General features: G+C 36.1%; 1 protein-coding gene across 1 annotated transcript in view; it reads left to right on the top strand.

Annotated features, from left to right (window-relative positions):
• The window catches only part of Gpc5 (glypican 5), a 1,376,768-nt gene that overhangs the window by 336,087 nt on the left and 1,027,212 nt on the right, over positions 1-13,469 (top strand). The window contains exon 5 of the mRNA XM_021182017.2: positions 6,688-6,813. Within this exon, the coding sequence (XP_021037676.1) occupies positions 6,688-6,813 (126 nt within the window). The remainder of the gene's footprint in view (positions 1-6,687; positions 6,814-13,469) is intronic.

A 13,469-nucleotide genomic window follows, 5' to 3' on the forward strand; every position in this document is an offset into this window, starting at 1 on the left:
GCCTCTTTGAGTCTGCGGAGTACAGCATGAGTATCCTGTACTTTTTGGCTAATATCCACTTATACGTGAGTATATACCATGAATGTCCTTTTGGGTCTTGGTGACCTCACTCAGGATGATATTCTCAAATTCAATCCATTTGTCTGAAAAATTCATGATATCTTTGTTTTTAATAGCTGAACAGTACTCCATTGTGTTTCCCTTTCTCCACATCCTCACCAGGATGTGATATCCATTGCTTTGTTTTGCATTTCGCTGATGACTAAGTACTTTGAACATATTTTTAAAGTGCTTCTTGGCCATTGAATATTCCTCTGTTGAGAATTCACTGATTAGCTCTGTACCTCATTTTTAAAATTGGGTTATTTGGGTTGTTCGTGTCTAACTTCTTTATAAATTTTGAATATTCATCCTCTGTCAGATGTAGGGTTGATGAAAATCCTTTCCCTATCTACTATCTACTATTTAATATCTACTATATACTATCTGTAGTCTGCCATTTTTCTCCTATGGACAGTATCCTTTGCCTTACTGAAGCTTCTAAGTTTCAAGAGGTCCCACTTATCAATTATTGATCTTAGAGCCTGAGACATTGGTTCTGTTTCAGAAACTTTCTCCTGTACTAATCAGTTCAAGAGAATTTTCCACTTTCTCTTCTATTAGCCTCAGTCTATCCGGTTTTATGTTAAGGTTATTAACCAGTTAGACCAGTAAAATTTATTAAAGATGCTTTCTTTTTTCTACTGTATACTTTTGACTTCTTTATAAAAACAAGAAACAAAACAACACACACAAAAAAAACAAACAAACAAGTGTCCATAGGTATGTGGGTTTATTTCTGGGTGTTTGATTTGATTCCTGAGCAAAGTATCTGTATCTATACCAACACCATGCAATTTTTAACACTATTGTTCTGTAGTACAGCTTGAGATCAGGGACAGTGATTCTACTAGAATCTCTTATTGTCAGGATTGTTTTGGCTATTATGGGTTTTTTGTTTTAACATATCAAGTTGAGAATTGCTCTTTCAAGATCTATAAAAATTATGTTGACATTTTGATGGGGATCACATTGAATCTGTAGATTGCTTTTGGTAAGATGGCAATTTTCATTATGTTAATCTTACCTGTCCATGAAAATGATAATTTTTTTCCATCTTCAGGTGTCTTCTTCAATTATTTTCTTCAGGGACTTGAAGTTATTGTCATACAGATCTTTCACTTGCTTAGTTAGAGTTATATCAAGATATTTTATATTATTTTTGGCTATTGTGAAGGGGCTTGTTTCTCTAATTTCTTTCTTGGCCTCTTTACCAAATGAAATAAAATGGTATGAAGGAGGGCTATTGATTTCTTTGAGTTAGTTTTGCATCTATCCACTTTGCTGTAAGTGTTTATCAGCTGTAGGAGTTTTCTGGTAGAAATCTTGTGGTCACTCATGTATACTAGCATATCATCCACAAATAGCAATACTTTGAATTCTTCCTTTCTGTGTTGTATTCCCTTGATCTCTTTTAGTTGTCTTATTGCTCTGGCTAGAACTTCAAGTACTATATTGAATAGATAGGGAGAGAGACAATCTTGTCTTGTCCCTGATTTTACTGGAATTGCTTTAAGCTTCTCTCTAATTAGTTTAATGTTGGCTATTGGCTTGTTGTATATTGCTTTGATGTCTTTAATACTTTTAACATGAAGGGGTGTTGGATTTTGTCAAAGGCTGTTCAGTGTTTAATAAGATGATCATGTGACTTTTTTCTTTCAGTTTGTTTATATGATAGATTTCAAGGTTGAATTTTCCAGTATTGAGACATGCCTGCATCCCTGGGATGAAGCCTGCTTGATCATGAAGATGATGTTTTTGATATGTTTCTGGATTCAGTCTGGGAGTATTTTATTAAATATTTTTGGATCAATGTTGATAAGAGAAGTGGGTCTCTTTTAATTTTCAGAGTCTCTCAAGAAGTCAAAGGTGATTCTTATAGGTCTGCCTTTGTATGCTACCTGGCCTTTTCACCTTGCCAATTTTAATATTCTTTCTTTGTTCTATAAATTTTATGTTTTGCTTATTTTGTGGAGAAAGTATTTTCTACTCTGATCCAGTCTAATTGGTGTTCTATTAGCTTCTTGTATGTTTATAGGTATCTTTCTTTAGTTTTGGAAAATTTTCTTCAATGATTTTGTTGAAAATATTTTCTGTGCCTTAGATCTGGGATGCTTAAGCATCTTCTATGTGTATTATTCTTTGATTAGTATTTTCATGGTATTCCAGATTTTCTAGATGTTTTTGTCAGTAATTTTTTAGATTTAACATTTTTTTTGAGTGATGTATGTCCTGCATCTGAGATTCTCTCCCATCTCCTGTATTCTCTTGTGATGGTTACATTTGTTATTGCTGTTCTCATCCCTAGGTTTTTCATCTCTAGGATTCCCTCAGTTTGTGTTTTCTTTATTGCTTCTATTTCCACTTTCAGGTCTTGCACAATTTTATTTATTTCTGTCACCAGTTTAATTACATTTTCCAGTATATCTTTAAGGGATTTATTTTTTCTTCATTAAAGACCTCTACTTATTTGATTTTATTTTTCTGCACCTCTCTAAAGGAGTTATTCATTTTCTCTTTAAAGGCATCTATCATCTTTTTAAAATTGGATTTAAGCTCATTTTCTTGTGCTTCAGTTGTGGAGGATATTCAGGACTTGCTGTAGTGGGGTTACTGTGCTCTGAAGGTGTCCTTTACCCTGGCTTTTGTTGGTTGTGTTCTTTCAATTGCTTTTAACCAACTAGATTGCCTTGGTCTCAGGATGTTCCTGTTGTAGTAGGTATTGGGAGGGGACTTAACTTTGTCCTACTGTGGTAAGCCTCTGATGGGTATCCATGGGTTGTATGAATCCTGATCTACACATCTGTAAGATTCAGAAGACACAGGTCCAGTGAAGGTGAACATACAAGTGAGGGCAGAATAGAGATACAATAGGGACAGCAGACAGCTCAGGGTAGCATGGCATGCCCCAAAGGAGTCAGTGAGCAAGGAAGATCCACTTTAATATTTTGAAATCATAAAACCAAATTATACACTTTAAAATTTTATTTATTTATTTTGATTATTTTGTTTTCAATACATACTGACCATACTGACTGCAGTTTAACCTTCCTCTATTCCTCCCCCTCCCCCTCATCCCACCTTCCCTCTCTGTATTAGTCGGGGTTCTCTAGAGTTACGGAACCTATGGAATGTCTCTATGTATTAAGGGAATGTATTGTACTGACTTATAGTCTGTAGTTCAACTAATATGATAATGAAGAGCAGTGAACAGAAAGTCCAACAATCTAGTAGTTGCTCAGTCCCACAAAGCTAATTGTTTCACCTGGTCCTCTGCATAATCTGGAATCCTGAAGAAGTAAGTTTCAACAGATGTGCTGGCAAGTAAGTGCAAGCAGGTGAAAAAGAGCGAATATTCCTTCTTCCAGTATCCTTATACAGGCCTCCAGCAAAGGTGTGGCCCATATAAAAAGTGTGTACCACCATACCTGAATCTGGAACTTGCTTTGTCCTTTGACCTTGAACTCAGAGATCTGCTTGCCTCAGTCTCCTGGGATTAAAGGTGTGTACTACTTTGCTTGGGCCTAAACTTTTCATGCTCACTATGCCTCAAGATCTCCATGTCAAGATCTGGGTAAAAGCCTGCATCTTCCAGATATGCCCTACCAGGGACATAGGTGGAACCCAAATTAGTCATTAGTTGACTAACAACTTATATGCTCTCTATTTCTGGATTGTAGTTTTTTCCAGATATAGTCAAGTTGACAACCAGGAATAGTCATTACACCCAGACCCATCCCTCATCTATTTCCCTTCTGAAAAGAGTAGGTCTCCTAGGAATATCCACCAAAAGAGCCTTATAGAATACTAGGATCAAGGATCAAACCCTCATATCATGGCTGAGAAACCCAGTAGGAGAAAAAGGCACTTACTTGCCAGCACAAGATGAAAGAGTCAGAGTTATTCCTTATTCCCACTGTTAGCAAGTCCTGCAAAAAAACATCAAGCTAACAACTATATCAAATATATAGAGAACTTAGTGAATGAGGGCCACGCAGAGTCCATTTTGGTCTCTGTGTGCCCCTATGGTCCCTGTTAAGTTGACGTCTGTGGACCATGCTCTCTTGCGATCCTCTACACCTCTGGCTCCCAAATTTCTCCCCTCCACACACATCAGGTTCCTACAAAAATTCCTACTGTGGAGGAGACCTCAACCCAATCAGAAAATGACTTATTATTCCCATAGCCATAAGTGTCATAGTGTTGTAGCAGTTGGAGCATTTTACCTGGGGGATCAGTATAACTTGCAAGGTCCATATCTGACTAAATCTATTGATGACTCTCCTTCCTCAATGGTCTGCATATTACTTTGGGCGCTTGTGAAAGGAGCTAAGCAGGGAGCTTCTGACCATCATTGCAGCTGGCTTTCTATATGTTCTGAGGTCATGGTATGTGTTATCTTCTCAAATAAGGCTTTAACATGTTGTCACCATATTTAATTGACTCAGTATTTCATATTCTGTATCACTGCTAATTTTCGTTTCTCCTCATTCTGTGGTTTGCATGACTATTTGACTTTTATTTCTTTTTCCTTCCCCCAACCCTTTACTTTTGAGTACCTTTCACTTTTTTTCTAATGCATGGTGCTTGTCTGTGAAATTCCATCAACATCCATGTCTTTGTTCACCATTTCCTGGTTGAAAACCCACATACCTCCCAGTCTGTCAAGATCCACTGTGTCCTATGTAAAAGCATAGGTCCATTATACTCATTATACACTAGTATAAACAGCATCTGCTGGCCCTTGTGAAATATAGAATTCTGGTCCCTATTTGGAACTGTCAGGTCTACATCTGCATGTTGGCAAGAGTCTAAGATGATGTTTATATTTACAAAGTTTGAAAAGTAAGCATTTTACTTATTTGACTATATGGGAATTCCCACAAAGTATCAACCCAAATACTCTAATTACTTCTTTAGCATTTGGTCATTTATTATTCTGATGACAGTTTATCAGATGTACTCCTGTTGCCATCAGCACCTTCAGATCCAAAGCAAAGAATAAAACAAAACAAAGAAACAGAAGAACCCCTGCCTGCTTGAATATTTTATCTAGAGCAGGGAGAAAGATGAAGCTGCAAAATTTAATGAGAACACATACAACACACGCAACACACACAACACACGTACAACAGACACAACAAACAGATAGACACATACAACACACAGAATACACACAACATACACACAACACACACAACAAAAATACATGCAGAAAAACACACAACACATACACAACCCATATAACACACAAAACACACACAGAGAACACACAAACAGACACACACAGCACACATACAGAACATACACAGAAACAGACATATAACACACACATAACACACAGATTCACATACAACATACACACACACACTACAAATACACAGTAGGCTTGGGAGTGTGTCAGAAAAGATGAAGACATTGAACAGGGTAAAAGTGACTGTAAGTATGGGGTGGGACACTAAGGAAATGCTGTTCCCTCCTTCCTTGTATATATCAGTGAATGATGTCACTTAATGATCTTCGCTAGAAATTATACTAAAGTTCTTACTTTACACATTAATTTTTGATTGTGTATGTGTGTCAAGTATGTGTATTACAGTCTTATGTATGTAGGTACTCATTTATGTACATATGTACATGGGAGGTGTGGAAATGAAGTTGGAGTCTTTCTCCATTATAGCTCCATTCTTGCTAAAGCCAGAGCTCACTGATTGCGGCTATTCCAGAAGCTTGCCTCTGAGGTATTCTGTCTCTGCTTCCTATGTGTTTAGATTACAGAAGGCCATCACAGTTGCCTATGTTTTATGAATTTTGGTTATCACCAGCCCTTGAATTTGCAAGGCAAACATTGTTTGTCCTTCCAAGTCCTAATTTTAAAACTCAAAAGTTTTGGCCTTTTAAGCAAAAAATGCAAAATCCTTCATTATCATTGAATTTTTCCCTTCTATAATCCTCAGGGGCAGGAGAATAGGATGTGAATCAAGAAAACAAAACAAAACCTTACTTGATACACAAATAGTCTTCACTCCATTAAATTTTATTTTAATATTTTATATATCTAGGGTTTGAGTAGTAAAACATACTACTTTGTATTATTTGTTACCAAAGACTCAGAAATGTGATATAAGTTGACTAAACCTTTATTCAATAGGCAATCCATTAGGGAGTTGTAGGTGTATCACATTTTCCACTTGAAATAGAAAATAAAGAGTGTTAATGTGTTTAGATGCCAATAGCTAGGGAGCAGCTTAAGGAGGCTGAATAAAGTGTGTGTGTGTGTGTGTGTGTGTGTGTGTGCCTGTGTGTTTGTGTGTGTGTGTGTGTGTGTGTGTGTAGGTGCATGGTATTTAATAATGTCTGTCTTTAAAATAAGATTCATAGCTAGTGAAAACTTTCTATTCTAAAGATAAATTTATATATTAGCATAGAAATCTTGAATTTTTACCTATTGTTAGAAAAGTATATGAAGCATGAACATAAGTTAACTATAGCTTTCTATAAATTATGTGTGGTAATATTCATGCAGCTCTTCTGTGTGGATTTTACATGTTTTGTTTTTGTTTGTTTTTCTTTTGTTTTTTCTTTCAGAGAATTCATCAATAGCCTTAGGCTGCACAGGTCCTTCTATGGTGGCCTGGCTGACCAGCTTTGTGTTAATGAATTGGCTGCCCCTGAAGGAAGGCCCTGCTGGAATGGGGAGGAAGTAGTCAAAAGGTAAGCTATGTGTAAATCCTGCCTTTTCTTCCTTGCTTTCTCTCCCTGGAATGAACATGGATGCTTACTGTTGTTCCTTTACAACACAGGTTAGAGGTTAACCCCTTTCTTTTACTTTCCTCAGTAACTCTGATCCTTCTTTCCATTTCAACTCTGAAGCCACCATGTGTTGAATTGGAAATTCTTCATTCCCACCCGTATGCAATGTATACAGCAACCCCAATCTTTAAATGGTTGTCTTCTCTCTAGTTGGTTCTATTTGTCAAATGTCTTATTCCTTTTAAGTTCATGGTTGTGAGTAACCTAGGTGAAACCTGAATACTCAGGCAAAGATGAGAGACTCGGAGGCAAAGGGGAAGGGAGAAAGGGAGAGAAGGGAGAAAAAGAGGGGGAGGGAGAGAGGGAGAGGAGAGTTTCTAAAGCATAAGTAAAATACACTTTCATTTATACACTCCATGCTTAGGATTTGAATCTGTTGAAAGTTGTGTCTGAATCTGTGATAATTCACTTTACCTTCAGCTGAGTGATAAAAAAGAAAGACAGTGTGCCTGCTCCGTCACATACGTACTCCATCTGGTGTCTCATGACTTACCTTTCACCTCAATGACACATTCACTTAAAATATCATGTAGAGGATTATTACTCTGATAAATACATTATGACAGTACACTTTCAATTCAGTTGTCTGTAATAATTTTTAAAAAGAATTCTAGGTGTTTATTCATTACACTTAGAAGCTATATATCCTTATGTTATAGCTAATTTAAAAATCCCAGAGATTATGAACATCCACAGAAAATGATTTTGGAAATAAAAACTGTAAATTGAAATATAAAGTATTTGGTGATCTGTCTAGAATATTTTTCATTATGTTTTTTGAGTCTTGGACTGTATTTTAAAATTTTTATTTTATACATACTGAGTGCAGTCATAATATGCATTTGAATGGATAAAAGAGTTCTGTCCATATTTTTCCTTCTACATTCTACTAATTAATTTATACTTTGAATGATAACTTTTCTTTGCATATTATTCAAATTGTAGTGAAGTCTTCTGAAGAAAATATTTTTAACAAAGATGAGTGAGAATCCCGTGGTGTCAAATGAAAGATTAAGCATTTAATGCAAATTTATTTACGCTACTATATTGTGTAAAACTGTGTCATCCAAGTCTTCGTCACCTGTAAGCATTTGTAAGTATTTGTGTTCAGTTTGTGTACATCTTCTGTCACTTCCTTGAGGTTTGTTTAATAGAAGTGAATGCCTTAGCAAAAGCTTTTGGGTAAAAATCACCTTCAATTCACAGAACATAATTTCATTCCTTTTAATTTTTTTTTCTAGTTTAATTTAATCTTTTTTTACACTCCAGATTTTATCCCCCTCCAGGTCCACCTGCTAACTGTTTCACATTCCATACCTCCTTACCTACCACCTTCGTCTCCATGAGGATGTCTCTCCATCACCACCAGACCTCCTAATCTCCCTGGGGCCTTCAGTTTCTTAAGGGTTAGGTGCATCTTCTCTGACTGAACCCAGACCCAGAAGTTCTCTGCTGTATATGTGTTGGGGGCCTCATATCAGCTGGTGTATGCTAAAACATATCAGTGAAAATGTTGGCTCATTCCATAAGTAGTCACAGGAAAAGTCTCCAGAGCCATGATAGACAAATGAAATATCCAGAAGGAAGACTGAGGTATCCACTAGCACAATGAAGTTCATATAATTATTTCAAAAAGATAATGGGAGAATGAAATTTGTTGCTGGAGTCTCTGTGCTTGGCCCTTGTTAGCAAACAGTAGTCCTTAGCAGTATGGGGAAAGAAGACCTGGTTGGTGGTCCAGTGTCTGAGAGATTTCAGGGGTCCAGTTTAATTGAGACTGCTGGTCTTCCTACAGGGTAGCCATCCTTCTCAGCTTCTTCTTTAATTCAATCCCAGGGGTCACCAGCTTCTGTCCATTCCTTGGGTATAAATATCTGCATCTAAATCTTTGAACTGCTTGTTGGACCTCTCAGAGGGCAGCCATGCTAGGCTCCTATTTCTAAGTACACCATAGCATCAGTACTCATGTCAGGCCTTGGGCCTCCCTCCTCCTTGACTCCCAATTTGGGCCCATAGCTAGACTTCCTTTCCCTCAGGTTCTTCTTCATTTTTTTTACAATTTCTTTCTTAAATGTAATCTTTAACATCCCGGGAGCGCATTTGAATTTAGAAGGCACATCTTTAGGTAGAGTTCTCCACTATGTGTCTACGTTTCTAGAGCTAAGTAATTCTGGATCTTCTCTTTATTCTACTCTATCCCTTTCTTTCCCCATACTGCTAAGGACTACTGTTTACTAACAAGGGCCAAGCACAGAGACTCCAGCTCTGGAGAACAAATTTCACTCTCCCATTATCTTTTTGAAATAATTGTATGAACTTCATTGCGTTAGTGGATACCTCAGTCTTCCTTCTGGGTATTTCGTTTGTCTATCATGGCTCTGGAGACTTTTCCTGTGACTACTTATGGAATGAGCCAACATTTTTGCTGCTCCCAACATCTATTGTTAGTGAACATGTTTCAGTCAAGATTATTTTGAGGCAACGAGGAAAGAAATCTAGACATTGAGTCATTTACTTCCCCAAAGATAACTCTAATATACTAACGCGGTTATGTTGGACATATTTTGTCTTTGAGGGACCTTTCCTGGGTACCTTATAGTTTTATATGCTTGACTTATATTGCATTTTCAATCATGATCCAATCAGTCATTGAGGTACATTTAGAACAAGATCATTTTTATCAATGCAAAGTCAATGGTAAAAATCTAGATACTTATGTAATCTAGTTGATTGCTTATATTGTATTTACTGTGGCTTTTATTTGGGCTATAGTTGTCCAAATAATAACCTGTCTTTTATTCCTTTTTTGGGAAAGTAAAAATTCATGTGACTAGAAGTGCTATTATTAATAGTTTTAAATTTCTAATTCAGGTTTTAGGAGTTTTATTTCATTTTATTTTAGTCAAAGCACTGATAGATGTGTTTTATTATTGAACTCCTGGATTGACTTCAATAGCATTTCCATAAAGTACTGAGTCCAGAAAACTGCTATGATATTAATTTTTATTTTTTTATCAGAAAACAAAATATAGCAAGATTCACAGTGGAGAGCTGTATGAAGACTTTGCATTAAACATTCATTTTAGAGATATACCCTTAGTTAAAACAAATACTGCCATTCAATTTTAGGAAAATTGATACCAAGTGAATGTGTGTCCCATTTAGGGGCAAAGGCTATTATCCTTTTTATGGTAGGTTATAATACCCATTGCATCCATCCTGGGAAATTATGCCAAACAGATCAACACACTGAATTGGTTGCCAAGATTGATTTTATTACTCATTATGAAGACTGGAGTGATTATTTTGGCGGTGTTCCGTCTCCTGCAGGCATTTGTTAGGAGGTGATTGATAAGATTATTTATGTGCACAGCTGTGGAGAATCTAGAGACTGCTTCTGTATCATTTGAGTCTGTGAAATTGGCTACTTGTTAATGTAAGAGAAAAATGTCTGAAATATCTGTAGTGTAAGGAGAGTTACATCTGAAAAAAAAATCTGTTTTAATTCCAGTAGTTTTAAAGACAGCCTTTGTGCCATATACCCTAGTAGAACACTGAGGTCAGTAAGTCAAGTTCTTGATTACAGATGAAAATGAGCTGCTGCTGCAATCTGTGTGAACTGCATCCCTGAAGGTCCATTTTATCCACCACACTCTTAAGTTATCTTGAAACAAAATTGTTCTCCGGAATGCGTGCTAGTCCCTACTCTGTTCTCAGTTATCTGTAATTGTAATTGATTGTTCAATGATTTCTCCACTGCCCTCTGGGTAGTGAAGTGTAGATGACAGTCCCTTAATTAGCACTGCTTGCATCTCCCTTGTTATTAATAGACAGAAAATCTAGTAACTCTCCCTCAATATACAGGAATTCATGATCTCTTCATTAGCCCTTGAAACAGCCAGGAGCTGTTAACTACCCTAGTAAAATTAATAGGCTACATAATCTTTACTTCATTTTGATTTAGTTAATGTTTCCTAATGCTTCTGGCATAATCTAGTGGATTTTTATTTTTTTCTCTCTAGTTCTTTTGATAAAGTAACCATTTTCTTAAGTGATTGTGACTGAATTTTTAAAATCAAGTAAAAATAGACCAAATGTTAGCAGTCCTCTAATGTTATAGTTATGTATTATAACTTTCTTCTTTAACTAGGACTTCTTTCCCAACAATAACTGTTTAACAACTTCTCCCTCACTTTCATCTATCGCCTACCAGGAAAGCAACTTTGCTTTCAGTGTTTCTTTTGTTCTTTCTGATTCTATAGTGACTTATTATATTAGGATACATTATTCACAGAAAGAACTAGCTTAGTTCTCACATTTGGACCTTTATTTGAAGAAAATCAAGTCTCTACTGCTCTGGATTTATTCATGTAATAACCCCTTGCTTTTCCTGCATATTGTGTAAAATGCAGTATTCCTGTGATTCGAACACCCGTCTGCTTTTAGTTGCTGTCCACAGTGTATGATACATATCCAGTAATGTTTGTAAATGTTGCCAAAATCCTCTTTTCCTTTTAAAGCTTTCTAACCTTTTAAAAAATTTAAAAAAATAAAAACTTTTAAAAATTTAAAACCCTTTTCTTTCTTTCTTTCTTTCTTTCTTTCTTTCTTTCTTTCTTTTTTTGTTTTTTTTTTAAAGAGGTTGCAAATAAAGAAAAATCTCTCACTTACAAATTAACCAGACCAAAATCTGTACAACTCCGGGAACCTGAGTTAGAACAGCCATTTATTTACAGAGGGAAGTTTTATATTGGATTATGTACTTCACTATGGAATATATTTTATGAACACTTTCTTCAACAAAAATGAAAAGTCCATGAGAGAGTAAGAACCAGAAAAAACAATTAACTTTACGTCTGCGTTCACAATTTGTATTCATTACCTGCATTCAGGCCTTCCTCATCCCTAACCTTCCTCCACCCATTATTTTTACATACTACGGTCACAATATAATTAGGTGGGAACTAGAGGGTGTTCAAATTGGGATTTGTGGACTTATTCATTGCAGAAATCTACATCAGAGTATGGAAACTCCACTATTAAAAAGAGTAATTTCCAGCTAAATTATTTTATCCAACTATGCCAAGTTCCTACATTTCCCTCATGTTTTGTAGAATATTTAGTAGAATGTTCAACACACCTAACTGCTGTGTTGAAACCTCCAATTTACTGTGCTACCTATAAAGTCTTTTGTGCTATATATCACATATTCTTTCTTCTTTTCTAATTTCTTTTAAAGACTGTATTAATAGGGAGGTTGAAAATGATTAATATCATTGAGTATACATGAGTGATTTTTCTGAAGGTAAAAGAACTATGGGTAAATTAAATCCATAAGTCAGTGGTTCTCAACCTTTCTAATCTTATAACTCTTTAATACTACTGTCCCTCATGTTGTGATGACCCCCAAAACACAAAATTATTTTCATTGATTCTTCATAACTGTAACTGTTATAAATCATATATAAATATCTGTATTTTGCTATGGTCTAATGTGTCCCTGTGAAAGGTCGTTTTCCCCTCAAATGGGGCGCGACTCACAAGTTGATAGAAAACCACTGTCGTATGTAGTACTGAACATTGAGATTTGGACTGTGGGAGGTACTGTGTTAGGCTGTAGATAGTAGGCTCCTAAGTGAACACCTGACAGTATAGAAAGGGGATGAATCTTAAAACTGTCTACCTGCATCTGCTCTGTGCTGATATCTGTTTTTCTTTGACTTAGCAGTAGGGTCATGAATGGAAGTGTACCTCATTAACAGTATGAAACCAAAGTCCAGTGAGTTTGTCTAATCTCAAATGTATTGGTTAAAACGTGTTAGGCAGAACCACCTTAATGAAGGGATATAGTGTTGGAGATGTATAAAAATGCAAAGTTGTACAAAGGCTGAATTAAAACACTGGAAAAGTGGCTCAGTGGTTAAGAGTAATTGCTATTCTTCCAGAGGAACCAGGTTCAGTTCCCAGAACCCACATGGTAGCTCCCAACCCTCCATAACTAGCTCGTGAGGATGTAACAACTTTTTCTGGCTTCCAAGGTTTACCAAGTATGCATGTGGTGAGATATGTAAATGAAAGCAAACACTTTTACGAATAAAATATAAAAAAAAACTTTGAAAAATTTACAAAGTCTGATTTTAGAATGCTTTTAAAGGGGTTAACTGAAACACACCTGTACTTGAATGATGGAAATGAAAAGGATGGCTGTAAAGATGCTGCTGCATATAGATTCATTGCATCCCAAATCTCCACTTTGAGTCTGCCAGCAAGCATGTATGTGTAGCTGATGTATGATATTTATAACAAATATGAAATGAATTCACAGTATTCTCAGCTGTAGACTGCCTTGCACAGCAGTCAGCCTTGAGCTGTCTTATCGTTAAATTCTTTCTGGCCATGGTTTTATTTTCCTGTAAACTATAGTCTGTAGGCTAATCATTCCATTGAGTGTGTTCATAGAAAATAATGAGTTAGATGTTAGGTGCTTGATGGCTTGATAATCAGTTGTCTCTAGTTAAGGGTACACCATTATTCTTGGAGAGCTGCAAGTTGAAAAA

The sequence above is a fragment of the Mus caroli genome, unplaced genomic scaffold, assembly GCF_978045245.1.
Source record: "Mus caroli unplaced genomic scaffold, Mus_caroli_1 scaffold_12, whole genome shotgun sequence".
In the NCBI taxonomy this organism is placed as follows: domain Eukaryota; kingdom Metazoa; phylum Chordata; class Mammalia; order Rodentia; family Muridae; genus Mus; species Mus caroli.